We start from the raw sequence: 17,201 nt of genomic DNA, 5'->3' as shown, positions 1-17,201 counted from the left end.
AATATAATCTTGAATATATTACTGCAGAAATTCCAATTCTCTTGAAAAATAAACTAGTTTTATGCTGGATTTATAAAATATGTTTAGAACTATGTATTTAATACAACCACTTTTCCTACCTGTCAGATCCAAGTAGTCTGAAAATTCTTGTGCTATCTGAAATTTCTTGTGTTACCTGTTCAATGAAAATACCAATTTAACTTCTGAAATGAAAAATACAGAATTTTATATGGGCATTTAATTTATAACTCTATAGAAAAGAAATATAATTCCCAAGATGGAAACGGAACCCCTGTATCACCATTAACTTTCTCAAGTCAGCACACAGGTATGTCCATTTGTTAGTCTAGGAAAAATATGGATTATTTTGAATCAATCATAAAACATGAAAGTAGTAAATGGAATATAGGCTCCCAGGGAAAAATTTAAAAGCAAAGCACCTAGTCCACTTTATTTATCAGAAACCTCTTATCAGCTACCCTAATGCTGACAGCAAGGCTCTCGCAGCAGTAAGGCCCTCGCATCTGGTCCTTCCACTTAAAAGGCTGCAGTGTAGTGCGACGGGCCAAACTCATGATCCCAGTTTCAATCCGAGTTCTCCCACCTACTAGTAGTGACGACTGCAAAAGGTATGTAACTTGTTGGAAATGGTTTATCTTCTGCCAAAAGGGATAGACAGTATCTACCTTTCAGTGGTATCTTGCATATTCCTGTAAGTTATAGTGGGTTTAATGCCTAGTTAAGGAAATGCTCAGTAGATAACAATTCTCTTTCCCATTTCTTTCCTAGTCTCCTGAAATAATATTTTCTGATGGCATACATCTTTAAAGAAGTCCTCAGTGTGACCAAGTACCAATTGGGGAGTTAAGAATAAGTCTACAGGAGAAAGATAAACCCACTGTTTATTGCTTATTAAATGCAAAACATTCCCAATTATAATGGCAGTAGCCTCCCCCAAAATCTGGTAGGCTGAAAAAAACAATTTGATTTTGAAAATAAAATTATTCTGGAAACAGCAGTGATTCTTGACTTCTTTTGTAACTCAGCACGCCTGAAGGATCTAACATGCTCACTTCAATAGTAGCAGTTCATCATCACTGATTGTCAATGTATTTTGGGATTTGCCTACTTAAAGGACAGACCATTTTTGGAGGGGTTGTATTTAGTAAGGGGTATCTAAGCAGTCTGAAAAAGTGCCTCAGGATATTTTGGGACAAACTAATTTTTTTTAAACCATTCTCTTCTATCCAGCCTACGATGCTTTTCTTTCTCTGTCTGGTGTTTATTAGCTGTTGACGATTCTTATCTCTAGGTTCCATTCCCTCAGGTGATTAAAAAAAAAATCTTCCTGAGAGGTGAGCCCTCTTGTGGGAGTAACTCTTGGAAACATACTGGCAGCCACCTTTCTTGAATACATACTATAGGCTAGGCATTATGCCAAGCACATTAATTATTTCCTTTCTTTTAGCAACCCTATGAGGTAAGTACTATACTGTTATCCTCAATTCACAGATGAAGAAATACAGGCAAAGAGAAGTTAAGTGAAGCGCCAAGGTCACACAGTTACTGAAGAGGAAAACTGAGACTGAACCCCAGGATCTTCTCTGAAACCCACACTCAGGATCATTCTACCAGTACCGTTTACTGGTCAGGAGAAATGTTCTGAGCTTAACACGTAACAGTTTAAAACACAAATAAGCTATTTTCTTACTCTAGGCACCTACTGTTTTCCTTTCCCTCCAATGCTCAAGTAGAAGTCTTACTACTGAAACTGGCGTGGGGTTACTGAAAGAACTCAGGATGATTTTACTTGCCTGTAATATTTTAAGGGACAAGTACCAAGTCTTGCTCATGTTATAACACCAGCACTTTCTGGCATAAATGATGAACTAAATTGAATACGTTGTATGCTGCTGCTGCTAAGTCGCTTCAGTCGTGTCCGACTCTGTGCAACCCCATAGACGGCAGCCCACCAGGCTCCCCCGTCCCTGGGATTCTCCAGGCAAGAATGCTGGAGTGGGTTGCCATTTCCTTCTCCAATGCATGAAAGTGAAAAGTGAAAGTGAAGACGCTCAGTCGTGTCTGACTCTTAGCGACCCCATGGACTGCAGCCTGCCAGGCTCCTCCAGTCATGGGATTTTCCAGGCAAGAGTATTGGAGTGGGTTGCCATTGCCTTCTCCAGAATACGTCGTATGACTTGGAGTTAAATTAAGGAAGGAAGGATAATGAGATAAGGGTACCAGAAATAGGAGGCAAGTTGACTTCCAGGGAAACCCTTTACTTGGAGCCTACACTGGTCATTTTTCTGATATACAAAGTAGGAAAGGTGCTTCAGGGACAGAGCAAACCCGCATCTGCACTCTTGCTCCAGGTGATGGTCTTGGAAAGTTGAAAGAATATCAGAGCTGGCTCACTTTTAGCAGTATTTAGCAAGCTCCTGTTCTGAATATAAGGGTGCTTATCTGGAAGCACATAAAATAATGCAATGAACTTGTTTGACTTAATGGACAGAGAGAGGGGGCTATAAAGTATGCGCTCTTGAATTTATCACTGAATTGAATACAGAAAATGTTAACATTTCATTGCACCAATCAGGAATTTTCCAAAGTTAAAGAAAACTCTGTGATGTAGAATTTGCCAGTGCTTCAGGACTATTTAATGATTGTAATTTTCAAAAGGATCACTTACCTCGTTAGACCTAAAACTTCTACCTTGCATTCCATGTTTCCAGAAAGCTAGCACACTGTCCTGTAGGCAAACTAACAGGCAAGAACAGCTGAGTTACTGTTAACAGTACAAAGTCCAACCAATAAGCGTCACTTCACCCCTCTTTCTACCTTGAATAACAATATTTCAATGAATAACTGTTAGTCAGTCCAGATTTATAATGGCATCTTTACCACACCACGTACTACACATTATAAACTAAACAGCATAAATACATTATTGAATTGACTCATATTTTGGTAAGAAAAAGAAAATTCACTGAAAATATTTTTTTGCTTTAGGAAGTTTCATTTTGTGAAAATATTTGAAACATATAGAAAAACAGGAGAATGACATAAAAACACGTATCTATCATTCAACACTTAAATACTAACATTTCCCCATATTTGTTCTTTGTTTTAAATAAAAATGAATACTGCCAGCATCCCTATATGCTCCTCCTCTAGTTCCTTTCCAACCCTTCCTTCCTCCCTCCCCGAGATAACCACCTTATGGATCTGGTATTTGTTGTTCTCATGCTTATTTTTACTATTAGAACACAGTGAGTTCACATGATCAGTGAACTTTATATTGTATGTTTCCAACTTTCATATATTTAGTGTGAGGAACCAAATGATGTTTCTAATTCTTTTTGTTATTACAAACAATGCTGCAATAAACATTCTTGTGCATGTGTGCGTACTAAGCCATTTCAGTTGTGTCCGACTCTGCCAGGATCCTCTGTCCATGGGATTCTCCAGGCAAGAACACTGGAGTGGGTTGCCATGCCCTCCGCCTGGGGGTCTTTCCAACCCAGGGATGGAAGCCATGTCTCTTATGCTTCCTGCACTGGCTGGCAGGTTCTTTACCACTAGCACCATCTGGGAAGCCCTAAACGTTCTTGTACCTCCCCCCACATATGTGTGCAAAATTGTCTCTGGAGTGGATACCTAGAAATAGAATTACTGGGATATGTGCCTTCTAAAAATTCTAGTTTTGCTTTCTGTACTTAAATATTTAATATCTATTTTGGTGTATATTCAGTGAATATTCTTAATTTGTTTCCTGCAGATAACGAACTGTACTGGCATCATTTGTTGAACTGAACATCATCTCCCCACTGACATATGATATAAATATCCAATTACATGTAGGTCTACTTCTGAGCCTCCTGTTCCATTCTTCCATTTATCCCTGTGTTGATCCCACACTGTCTTAATCACTATGGCTTCACAGTAAGTTTCAGTATCAAGCAGGGCAAGTGTTCATCAAAATTTATTTTACTATTCTTGGCCTTTGGCTTATCCTTATGAATTTTAAGATCAGCTTATCAAGCAGCACAAGAATACCGTACTGGGTTGGTTTTTTTTTTTTTTTTCACTGCAAATGCATTGCATGTGTGGATTAATTTGTGAACTAACATCTTTCCCATATTAAGTCTTCCTATACATCAACACAGTGTAGCTCATTTGTTCAAATCTTCTTTTATGCTTTTAAAAGATAACTTCAAATTTCCTAGATAATGATCTTACACATGTTTGACTACATTTATTCCTATGCATCTTACTGGCATGTCAGAAAGCTCTCCATCTATGTTATTCATATCTAGCAATTTTGAATTTTCTTGTTGGTTCTAATAGTTTAGAGTTGTATATTCTAGTAGATAATCATACCATCAGCAAAAAAAGATATTTTGCTTATTTCTTTCTAATCCTCACAGTTCCCTTTTCATAGTCTAATGAGACTATGTTGTAATATGATGATAGCAAACCTCCTTATCTCATTATCTAGTTTAATGGGAATCAGTTTAACCATTAAAAGATATTTTTAATAAGCTGTACTAGATGAAGGACATTTCCTTCTACTGATAATTTCTAAAAAGTTTTGGGAGAATGGCATTGAAACATGTAAAATATCATGTATGAAACGAGATGCCAGTCCAGGTTCGATGCACCATACTGGACGCTTGGGGCTAGTGCACTGGGACGACCCAGAGGGATGGTATGGGGAGGGAGGAGGGAGGAGGGTTCAGGATGGGGAACACATGTATACCTGTGGCGGATTCATTTTGATATTTGGCAAAACTAATACAATTATGTAAAGTTTAAAAAATAAAAATAATAAAATAAATAAATAAATAAAAAGTTGTCTTTTTAAAAAACCAAGAATGACTTAGATTTTACCAAATGCTTTTTGTGCATCTACTGAAGAGTTATGTAACTTTTGGCTTTTAATGTGCTATACATAAATAAATTTTCTGCTGCTGAACTACCTTTGCTTTTCTGAGATAAAGTCTACTGTTTGATGATATGGAATTCTATTTGCTAGTATTTTATATAAATTTTCCAAAATCTGTTTTCATGAGATTGGGAAACTTTGTTTTCTGTATAATTTAATTGATTTCACTATCAACAGTGCTAAATGAGTTTGAGCAAGCTCCGGGAGTTGGTGATGGACAGGGAAGCTTGGTGTGCTATAGTCCTTGGGGTCACAAAGAGTTGGACATGATTGAGCGACTGAACTGAAGTGAGTGTTACTGATTTATTCTGCATTCCTTTCTTGTCTACAGTCTGAAGCAGTTGGTATATAGGACAGGGACTATTCCTTCTTTTAATAGTGGATAAAAATCCCCTCTAAAGCCACCAGGCCTTATGTGGAGAGTCTTAATTAGTAGGTGCTTCAAACAACATGCCTGGCTCTGGGTCCCCATCTTCGGCGGGACACCGCTGGTTTTCTTTACTACTCATGAGGGCGTATCACTTTTTTTAAAATTTTATTTTATTTTTAAACTTTACATAATTGTATTAGTTTTGCCAAATATCAAAATGAATCCACCACAGGTATACATGTGTTCCCCATCCTGAACCCGCCTCCCTCCTCCCTCCCCATACCATCCCTCTGGGTCGTCCCAGTGCACCAGCCCCAAGCATCCAGTATCGTGCACCGAACCTGGACTGGCATCTCGTTTCATACATGATATTTTACATGTTTCAATGCCATTCTCCCAAATCTTCCCATCCTCTCCCTCTCCCATGGAGTCCATAAGACTGTTCTATACATCAGTGTCTCTTTTGCTGTCTCGTACACAGGGTTATTGTTAGCATCTTTCTAAATTCCATATATATGCGTTATTATACTGTATTGGTGTTTTTCCTTCTGGCTTACTTCACTCTGTATAATAGGCTCCAGTTTCATCCACCTCATTAGAACTGATTCAAATGTTTTCTTTTAAATGGCTGAGTAATACTCCATTGTGTATATGTACCATAGCTTTCTTTTTTATTTTTATTTATTTTTTAAATTTTATTTTATTTTTAAACTTTACATAATTGTATTAGTTTTGCCAAATATCAAAATGAATCCGCCACAGGTATACATGTGTTCCCCATCCTGAACCCTCCTCCCTCCTCCCTCCCCATACCATCCCTCTGGGTCGTCCCAGTGCACCAGCCCCAAGCATCCAGTATCGTGTATTGAACCTGGACTGGCAACTCGTTTCATACATGATATTTTACATGTTTCAATGCCATTCTCCCAAATCTTCCCTCCCTCTCCCTCTCCCACAGAGTCCATAAGACTGTTCTATACATCAGTGTCTCTTTTGCTGTCTCGTACACAGGGTTATTGTTAGCATCTTTCTAAATTCCATATATATGCGTTAGTATACTGTATTGGTGTTTTTCTTTCTGGCTTACTTCACTCTGTATAATAGGCTCCAGTTTCATCCACCTCATTAGAACTGATTCAAATGTTTTCTTTTTAATGGCTGAGTAATACTCCATTGTGTATATGTACCACTGCTTTCTTATCCATTCATCTGCTGATGGACATCTAGGTTGCTTCCATGTCCTGGCTATTATAAACAGTGCTGCGATGAGCACTGGGGTACACGTGTCTCTTTCCCTTCTGGTTTCCTCAGTGTGTATGCCCAGCAGTGGGATTGCTGGATCATAAGGCAGTTCTATTTCCAGTTTTTTAAGGAATCTCCACACTGTTCTCCATAGTGGCTGTACTAGTTTGCATTCCCACCAACAGTGTAAGAGGGTTCCCTTTTCTCCACACCCTCTCCAGCATTTATTATTTGTAGACTTTTGGATCGCAGCCATTCTGACTGGTGTGAAATGGCGTATCACTTTGAGTTTCTGGTTTTTTGCCTTTTTTTTTTGACCCGGCCATGTGTTTTTAAGTATGGATTCCATTTGAACATTTTGAGCAGATGTCCCTCAAAACTGACTTATTATCATCAGTGTCTGCTTGTTGGAGAGAGGCATTCTAATTGGGAGAAAGATTAAAAATAGGACCAAGAATAAGACAAATGAACTATCTGCCCTTGGGCCTTACCTTCTGCTAATGCACATACATGCAAGGATCTTTACTGATAAAGAACACCAGAAAAACCAGTGTACAGCTAAATTAACTGCCATTCATATTCATCAGCATTCTCTCTATTATGGTCATTTTACCTTATTTTTCCTGAATGCAATCATTTTAGAATACTGATTCTGTAAGAAATCTTTTTCCAGAAAAAATTCTTATCAAGCATAATGTAAAAATAGCAAGAAGGAAATTCCATATACTTGAGGATCTGTGATCAGCAGACACAACAGCAAAAATAATAGATTATACTAAATTGTAAAGCACTTACTGGGAAACCCTACAGGAGTCTCAAGAAAATGGAAATTCATAACTAGGTTATGAATAACAATATTTAGTTACTTATTTTGAAAATGCCCAACCTGTAGGGAAGATGACATTATTTACTGATTATATCAAAGTTGTTAAACTATTTTAGGGAATATGTAAAAGCAAAGACTGATACCTCATATTCATTATATCCTATATTAAAAAAAATAAGTCCTTAGTAATATTTTTTTATAATTTCAAATAACTACTGGACAAATTATTCTAAGCAGCTGATAATGCAGTCAAACAAGAAACACAAAACTCTGACTTACCTATTGATTCAATCTGGAAATCAAAAGTGAGTTCGGATGATAATTTTCTGCTAGATTTTAATCTTCCTTGGAGATTTACTATTTTTATACAACCTATAACGGAAAAAAGTCACTTAGAAACTAAGATAAAAGAAAGCTTATTAAGATAAAGATATTTATAAACAAAAACTTACAGTCCAAGCATACAAGAATGGTATCTCTCTCCAGCTGCGTTACATGAGTAACACTTGTCTGTGGGGTATCTACAACACAAACAAACTTGATAAAACTTACAGGAAAAAGTAATATTTAAAGCACAGAGACATTAAAAAAAGAATTCTGAATATAACTAAATTTGAAATAGATATATATTTTTGGTCATACACATGCAGCGGTTGACTCAGATGGGTTTGGGTTCAAACTCTGATACAAGAGCTAAACTGAGTGAGTGCTTAATGGAGGGTTAGCTATTGTCATTACTGCTGGTAATGCACTATCCTATTCATATGTGAGATCTATATTATGGCAATGATTAATTTCGGATTTTAAGCTCAGAAGGCCAAGGGCTGTGCTTCGTAAACCATTATATGTGATGCCTAGCACATGCAATAAATATTTACTGAATGAATGAATCAGAAAGTTAATCACTTTGAATACAAATGAGTTAAAAAAATACTGACATATTTTGAGAAGTATGAAGCACCATAAAAATGCAGAGGCATTATTTTTATAATAATGATTTATCTAAGTTCTAACAAACCTAAAATATTTAAATGATTTAGCTTTCCAGGAAGTGAGATGTAATATATCCTAGACTTTGTATGAATATCAAAGCTAAAACTGTTGAGCTATAGGCCTTGTTTCTGGAGAGTGGTTCTGAAGTCTAGTCTATCAGTCTAGTTTTTTACTTCCCATAGTATTTAGAATCCTAATAAATCCAAGGGCAGCTGTAGTTCAGACTTTCACACATATTCTGTGACTAGCCAGGGTTAAGAAGGATATGGAACAGGCCTCCTATAAATCAGGCCAACCAGATCTTTGTAACTCTTACACATTTGGTGAAAATCAGTCAAGAAGCCAGTCTAGCATTACTAGATAGAAAGCCAGGAAAATGAGATTTACAAATGGCTTATAATAATTAGTTTCCAAACACTGAAGTCATCTGGAGGTCTACTGATGTCCAGCTGCCACCTCCAGATATTATTTAAATGGGGGTATGTGTGTGTGACTTGATGTATCAAGAGTGTTAAAATCTTCTCAAGTGGATTCTACTATGCAGCAGAGTTTAGGAAACCACAGCTTATAATTTCAGCTCATACAAAACCTTAAACATACTTTCACCCTCTTACTCAACCTCATCATCTCAAAATCAGAAATGAATTATATCTGTTGTATTTAACTTCTAATAAAGGGATTTTATTATGCTAAGATAAGCGATCAAAAGTTCCTGGGATGGAAGGTACAAAACTCTTGTGTCGGGAAATGAGAGGCTCTTCATTAAACAATTAGTAGAAAAGGATTTAAAATTAAAATGGTTGGGAGAAAGAAGAACTAAAATTCACTAAATAAAATATTAGTCAACCAACAATAGAAGGGAAGAAATTAGAAAGCAGGAGTTAACCCCATGTCTGAAAGGGTAGACACTGTCTAAAAAGGGAGAATTTAACAAGAGAATTTGAGGAAGCCAAAGAGAAGCCCCATATTGTTGCCAAGGGCTGGCCATGCTTTCTTTCAATAGAAAGCTCTCCAAGTTCCCTGGGCTTCAGCAGCCATGAGACTGTCTTTAGATTTCTGTTGAATGTGTCTAAATGTGTGATCATTTTTTTTCCCCAATGCCAAAACCTCAGTCTCTTAATTTTTTTCCTTTAGTGAACACTCTCTTTCAGGCTTCCAACAAATTCCTGTCTAATCAATATTTGTTGGCAAGTTGGATCTTTAACACTTCTCTAAGTTGTCAAAGACTGAGCAAAGGGCCTTCGCAAGACCTTTAAAAATTACCTTCAAAAATGGCCATGCCTATTTTATAGCAAAACATTGTACAATGTCCTTTTTTAGGCAAAAACACAAAAGGAGCTTCATAACAAACACAGTGTTTTAAAAACAAAGATAAAAAGACCTTTAAGGTCATTTTTTTTAAAGTGTAACAGTTTAATCAGATTAATTTACCACAAAACCCAAGTTTTGCCAATGTGTATGGATTGGAACAATGCAACTGAGGGTTTCAAACTATCATCAAATTTCTGTTAAGAACTCATTAATTGGAGGTATTATTTCCTAAGGTACAAGCTATGAAGGAAGAATGTGCTCAACTGGGAAATGGAGATCAAAATTTAGGAAATATGTTAAAGAATTATTTTCAAGCACCCTCAAACACTTTGGAGGTGCTTTACTATTTACTTAATATTTTGTATCCTAATTACAAATGATTAAAAATATTTATTAAAGTTACCAGGTAGTACCTGTGTATCAATTACAAAAATATACTGGAAAATATACTTAATGCAGCTTTTCCTTTAAATCAGGTTTTCTATTAGCCTCTTGATGAAGGTGAAAAAGCAGAGTAAAAAAGCTGGCTTAAAACTCAACATTCAAAAAACTAAGATCATGGCATATGGTCTTATCACTTTATGGCAAATAGATGGGGAAAATGTGCAAATAGTGTCAGATTTCATTTTCTTGGGCTCCAAAATCAATGTGGACCGTGACTGTAGCCACGAACTTAAAAGATGCTTGCTCCTTGGAAGAATAGCTGTGGAAAACCTAGACAGTGTCTTAAAAAGCAGAGACATCATTTTGCTGACAAAGGTCCATGTAGTCAAAGCTATGGTTTTTCCAGCGGTCATATATAAAATGTGAGAGCTGGACCATAAAGAAGGCTGAGCGCTGAATAATTGATGCTTTTGAACTGAGGTGCTGGAGGAGAATCTTGAGAGTCCCTTGGACAGCAAGGAGATCAAACCAGCCCATCCTAAAGGAAATCAACCCTGAATACTCATTGGAAGGACTGATGCTGAAGCTCCAACACTTTGGCCACCTGATGCGAAGAGTCAACTCATTAGAATAGACCCTTATGTTGGGAAAAACTGAGGGCAAGAGGAGAAGGGGCAACACGGGATGAGATGGTTGGATGGCGTCACTGACTCAATGGACATGAGTTTGAGGAAACTCAGGGAGGTAAGTGATGGACAGAGAAGGCTGGTGTGCTGCAGTTCACGGGGTTGCAAACAGTCGGATACAACTTGCACTACCAACAAGGTTTGCGTATATATATATGTGGTTCTCCACGTGTGGTCCCTGTAGTAACATCATCAACATCCTGGGAACTTACACATTGAAAATCTCAGGCCTCACCCAGATCTACTGAATGAAAAACTTGGGGGTTGGACCCAGCCAAGTGATTCTGACACACACTCAAGTCTGGGAGACACCAGAATGTTTTAAATGTGTCAAACAAATTAGCTATTTCAAAGCAAGTCATCTTCTCTTTTTCCAGTTCAGTAAGTTACTCAAGACTGGATTTTTATGCACTGTACTTGCCTGGTGAAAGATATAGTAAATTTATTACTTACAAAACCAGTCTATGCACTGGCCTTAATAATGAAATAAAAACCACAAACCTGATTCTGTAAACCACGAAGAGGTAGAATTTGGATTGACTGTTTCAAATCGAACCACCTGGTTGAAGTCTCTCCCTTTACTGACTCCAACACAGACTAAAGGGTACTCCTGCTCAGGAACCACCAGCATCTCAAACATTCTAAGTGGGCATGGTATAGGAAAATCTATGTGCTGGAAAAAAACAAAATATATTACAAAAGGAAAACAAAAGCCAAACAATTTCACGGGAATGCCATTAAGAATGCTTGGTTTTATGAAAATACATAACAGAGTACTCTCTACTATAAAGACTGCTTCTTCTCACAGAAACTCAGGGTATGCAGAAAAAATCCAAATTATGAAGCATCTTATAAAGATTTTAGGTTCAGCATTGTAATTTTTAAGTTAAATACTACACATTTTAGCATCAGAATTGGAAACAGATCCAGCAACTGCATGGCTGGTCTGAGAGTCCCCCCACCTCCACCCTTTGAGGCAGAGTCTCTTGTTTGCTAATTGGACACTGCACTTCAGTAATACTCCTCTGCCTTCTTATCCAACTGAGCAAACATGGGTGAGAAAACTGAAATGCTAATTAGCAAGAGACATTCCTTTTATAAATGTGGACAGGAAAAAAAAAAAACAACCCACAAAAGAAATTAGCCCTGTATTTCAAGTGATTCTATTCAATAAATTAACTTAATTACAATGCAACTGATTTTCATTATACATAAGCTTAAAATTATTTTTATTTTACTACAAAGAGATTAAATTCACATTCTGAAACTCTGGAAAAATAGAAAACATTCACTTCATTAGTAATCAGGGGAAAAAAAATCAAGGTAACTATACACACCCACCAGAAGAACGAGAATAATAAGGGTTACTCAGAGAAAAGTAGACAAATGCTCGTAACACTGATGGTGGCAGAACAAACTGGTACGACCACAGTGGTTAACTACATCATTTATTAATGCCAAAGATATGCATCTCTTAGAACCCTGAAATAACACTCCTAGTTATACAACCTACAGAACATGACTGTACACGCACACAGGAGACATGTGCAAAAGTATACACGTTTCATTGCTAAAAGTAACAAAAAAACTGCAAGTAACCAAAATGCCTAAAACAGATAAAATGATGACAGTTTTACACAATCAGAAATTAGAGTGCAATCAAAATGAACAAACTATGGCTGCATCCAACAAGTACACAAACACAATGCTGCACAAAAGAAGTCGGACCCAAATGAATATGATTCCACTTCCATACTGCTGAAACATTAGGTAAAATGCTAATGTTTAGGGCTATGTGCTATGGCAAAAATGGAAAATATGGGAGCTGATTTGTAGGGGGGGTGGTGCCATGAGGAGCTCTGGCGTGCTGGCAATGTTCTTCCTTACAATAAAAAGGTTTTTTAAAAATATATTAGTCTTACACATATTTTATTAGGTCTACTTATAATTTATTTTTGTTGCTCCTATAAATGGGCTGTTCTCATTATATTTCCCAATGGCTACTGTTAGTATCTTTAAAAGCTACTGAAATTGATATTTTTTAATTCTGTAGTTTACTTATAAATTCTAAAGAAAATAAATTATAGAGAAAATAAACAGGTGAAATGGGGCTACCACAAGCAATTGCCTTAAAGTGTCAGAAGATGCAGTGTGATCCTCAGACTGGAAGGTGAAACTCTGCCCACACCTGTTGTTCCCACATTGCTTCTTCCCTGAAACTGCCTAAGTGCCACCATCCCAGAGCTCTAGACATGCCTTCAACAAACACTCTACACCCATGCTCGCTGGGAGCATCCCTACGACCCGGGGATGTGCTTTGGACAAAATCTGTCCTATTTTTAATAAAGCAAAACATTTAAAATAATTCTCTTTGAAATGTGGAAACAGCAGTAGGACAGGAAGAAAACAGTGCTTCTGTATTTTTTTCCTCAGTAAATTAGAAAACCAACAGATTGTGACTACTTCTATTTAGCTTCCAATAATAACTAAACAATATGTATAAGTCACTAGCAGAAGAGCATTCCCATAAAATAGTTTTAAAACCAGTTGCTACTGATGATAGTCCTTGAGGGAAATAATTATCTCTTACTCATTTTTTTCTTTTAAAATTAATTTTTTATTGAAGGATAATTGCTTTACAGAATTTTGTTGTTTCCTGTCAAACCTCAACATGAATCAGCCATAGGTATAGATATATCCCCTCCCTTTTGAATCTTCCTCCCATCTCCCTCCCCATCCCACTCCTCAAGGTTGATACAGAGCCCCTGTTTGAGCTTTCTGAGCCATACAGCAAATTCCCATTGGCTATCTATTTTACATATGGTAATTTAAGTTTCCACGTTACTCTTTCCATACATCTCACCCTCTCCTCCCCTCTCCCCATGTCCATAAGTCTATTCTCTATGTCTGTTTCTCCATTGCTGCCCTCTAAATAAGTTCTTCAGTACCATTCTTCTAGATTCTGTATATATGTGTTAGAATATATTTCTCTTTCTCTTTCTGACTCACTTCATTCTGTATAATAGGTTCTAGGTTTATCCACCTCATCAGAACTGACTCAAATGTGTTCCTTTTTATGCCCGAGTAATATTCCAATGTGTAGATCAGCCCTGGGTGTTCTCTGGAAGGAATGATGCTAAAGCTGAAACTCCAGTACTTTGGCCACCTCATGCAAAGAGTTGACTCATTGGAAAAGACTCTGATGCTGGGAGGGATTGGGGGCAGGAGGAGAAGGGGACAACAGAGGATGAGATGGCTGGATGGCATCACTAACTCGATGGACATAAGTTTGAGTGAACTCTGGGAATTGGTGATGGACAGGGAGGCCTGGCGTGCTGCAATTCATGGGGTCGCAAAGAGTCGGACACGACTGAGTGACTGAACTGAACTGATATGTACCACAACTTCTTTATCCATTCATCTGTCCATGGACAGCTAGGTTGCTTCCATGTTCTAGCTATTGTAAATAGTGCTGCAATGAACAATGGGATACATGTGTCTTCTTCAACCCTGGTTTCCTCAGGGTATATGCCTAGGAGTGGGATTGCTGGGTCATATGGTGGTTTTACTCCTAGTTTTTTAAGAAATCTCCGTACTGTCTTCCACAATGTCTGTATCAATTTACATTCCCACCAACAGTGCAAGAGCGTTCCCTTTTCTCCACACCCTCTCTCTTACTCATTTTTATCTGTCTAATTAAATAGCACTGTACCTGATTTGTAATAAGTACATGAATATCTGCCTCAATTTATGACTTTTATTTATATTGAAAATAAAACAGTGTACTGAAGCAAAAACTTAGAAAATGTCATGAAGAGTAAGAATACAGAAAACATAAGAATGTTTTTGAATACATCTGGTAAGACTTATAGTATAGAAACATCATAAATACTAATTGAGATAATATCAAATATAAAAACAAAATGCACTCAAGAGAAATTTCAAAGCAGAGAGACAAAGAAAGGAGAATTGGGTTTAGATGAAAGACAGTAAAGAAGTGCATGTTGCTCAGGGAATTTAAGGAAAGTGGGAAGAGTGAGAAGTCTTAAAGGAGGCCTACAAGTAGAACTGTATGTAAGGCTAACATCCTAGAATCCTGGCAACAGGCCTCATCAGTCAGCACCAAGCTCCCTGGTACCCAGAAAAAAGAAAACATGCATGGGTAATTTTTAAGCTTCCCATGCCTTCAAAATATATATTCTCTTGCATGCTCTTTTTTGTATATTTATTTTTAATTGGAGGATAATTACATCACAAAAATATGGAATGCTTCATGACTTTGCATGTCATCCTTGTGCAGGGGCCATGCTAATCTCTGTATTGTTCCAATTTTAGTAATAGTATATGTGTTATCGAAGCAAGCACCTGTACATTCTTAATACAAAAAGTTCCTTTAATAGAGAGAATCTTTCACTATGTATTAAGATAAATAGTTTAACATATCGGGTAACACATGAAATTCATTCATACTAAGGTTTAATCAAACTATTAGTATCCGTGAACAACTGATGTAATGAAACTATTTTTCATTTTGATAGAGGTTAGTAAAGAAAGGAATAGGAAGGACATACTGTAACAGACTAAGGATAAAGACAGGGAAGGGAAGGGCTGCAGAAAAATAATTATATACACTTTACCACTCCATCTAGGATATGCTGTGCTTTTGTCAAACAGATAAGAACAAAGAGGAATTTAGAACAAAACCAGGTGGACAGAAATGGGCTGGGTTCAGAAGTTCTGTTTTGCACAATTTATAAGGTTATTTTCCCTTTCAGCTTTTTGTTTAAAGAATTTTTGTTTCAGTGAATTTGTGGAAATATTACTTCAATGGGTGGTAAATTCTTGAAACTCTTTATTTCATTTCTTTAGTCCTAGTTAATTGTGAGGTTAATAAATACTGATGTGAAAATTAAAACTAGATTCCCTAGTCACTCATAAAATTTTAAATAACAGGAAGCCAATACTTTAAACATCTTAATTCTATATTATGTAATTTAGGAAGAATCCACTCCAATTATTTTGATCCCAATTTCTATGGAGATAGCAAATGCTCATGAAATACTACTTAATCTATACAAAATAGCGAGGAAAACAGCATAAAAAATTCATCTGGTATTTCCTTGGAGTGACAGAGTCAGCACTTCATACATTTTCAGTTAGCTTTTCCTCTAAATTTAAATTTCAGTTGAGTAATATTAAATGTTTTAAAAAATATTCATTAGAGGGACCTCCCTGGCAGCCCAGTAGTTAAGACTCCACGCTTCCCCTGCAAGGGGCACAGGTTTGATCCCTGGCCAGGGAACTGAAATCCCCATGCCATGTGGCACGGCCAAAAAATGTTTTTTTCGTTAAGATTCTAGAGACACAAAGGCACAAAAATCGATCCATGGGAAGGCCTAGGTGAATTAATAGGATGGCAGATATTCCAAACAAATTATTTCCCCTTCATGATGGTTATTCCTTGACTTTTTAAGCCAAATGCCAATCTGTAGACTGTCCCTCTGCTACAGTGGAACAGGTCAACCAGAGAACATATTCAGACGAAATTTTACTACTCTCTTAGTACCTCCTGTTCTTGATATCAGACTGTGTATGTGATTCAGTATTTCAGACTTCCACTGTCACATCCCTGAACTATCTATCTAGTCTCTTTTAAAACTTCTATCAGGCCAATGGAGTTTTTTAAAAATAATTAGGCAGATTTTCACCACTCTGCCATATAATCCAAAATCATTACATTGTCTTGAGAATTAATTGGAAAAAAAAAAAGTTTTCTTGAAAGAAGAGGAAAACTGATAAGCTTTTATATAAAAAATGATGTAGGCTGACATTCATGCTTACCTTAATTAACATAAATTTCTGCATTGGTTCAACCCATTCTAATAGAACAATGCTAGTTTGAAGTGCCCCACATAGGTATTTATGGCCTGTGTAAGGATTTCTCACTGTCAAGGCAAAAAAGTATATGTAAGTTTTCTTATAATGCAAAGTTTTTACAGTAATAGCTGCCTGCTCCAAAAACAAACAAACGAAAGGTGGAGGCCAGTTCAATTTGTTAATTTGATTGCAGAGTGAAAAAGAAATACTGTTTCAGATAGGAGTGCAAAACTCTCATCACTTCCAGGATTTTTATTTGTATGCTCAAAAACTGCTGGTTGTTATGGGCCCAGGGGGTGGGAAGAAGAACTTTAGGTCTTACGGTAGCAGAAGAACTTTAGGTCTTATGGTATCAGAGAGATTAACTGAGACAGCAAGATCCTGAAGAAAGGTTTAAAGCAGATTTGGGGAAATGTTCCCACATGGATAGCTGTAGCACATTTAGGGTGATTTGGGGTGCTCTTGGTAGTACTTATCAGAGGCAGTACTGCCTTGGTCCTCACTAGATGGAGACATTAATCACGATACAGGTTTACAAATAAAAAAGCTGAATTGCCTCAGAGGTTT

The 17,201-nt window shown here is 37.0% G+C and overlaps 1 protein-coding gene and 1 non-coding gene across 11 annotated transcripts in view; both read right to left on the bottom strand.

Moving 5' to 3' along the window:
- The window catches only part of MAP4K3 (mitogen-activated protein kinase kinase kinase kinase 3), a 184,975-nt gene that overhangs the window by 1,978 nt on the left and 165,796 nt on the right, over positions 1–17,201 (bottom strand). For 6 of the 10 annotated variants that reach the window (XM_086327334.1, XM_086327335.1, XM_086327337.1 and 3 more), the window contains 6 exons: positions 16,599–16,702; positions 11,259–11,430; positions 7,836–7,904; positions 7,663–7,755; positions 2,690–2,760; positions 120–175 (listed from right to left, as the gene is read on the bottom strand). In XM_086327334.1, coding sequence (XP_086183460.1) covers positions 120–175; positions 2,690–2,760; positions 7,663–7,755; positions 7,836–7,904; positions 11,259–11,430; positions 16,599–16,702 — 565 coding nt within the window. The remainder of the gene's footprint in view (positions 1–119; positions 176–2,689; positions 2,761–7,662; positions 7,756–7,835; positions 7,905–11,258; positions 11,431–16,598; positions 16,703–17,201) is intronic. The other 4 variants (XR_015137174.1, XR_015137172.1, XR_015137173.1 and 1 more) reach the window with 1 other exon arrangement.
- On the bottom strand, positions 15,013–15,122 carry LOC147363465 (U6 spliceosomal RNA). Its single transcript, XR_015137537.1, has one exon. It is a non-coding gene; the product is annotated as a U6 spliceosomal RNA (small nuclear RNA).

Source organism: Bos grunniens, chromosome 11, assembly GCF_055505025.1.
Source record: "Bos grunniens cultivar Pamir isolate PY7600 chromosome 11, Bosgru_T2T1.0, whole genome shotgun sequence".
In the NCBI taxonomy this organism is placed as follows: domain Eukaryota; kingdom Metazoa; phylum Chordata; class Mammalia; order Artiodactyla; family Bovidae; genus Bos; species Bos grunniens.
The sequence above is the reverse complement of the archived record's forward strand: the minus strand, read 5'-3'. Positions and strand labels throughout refer to the sequence as shown.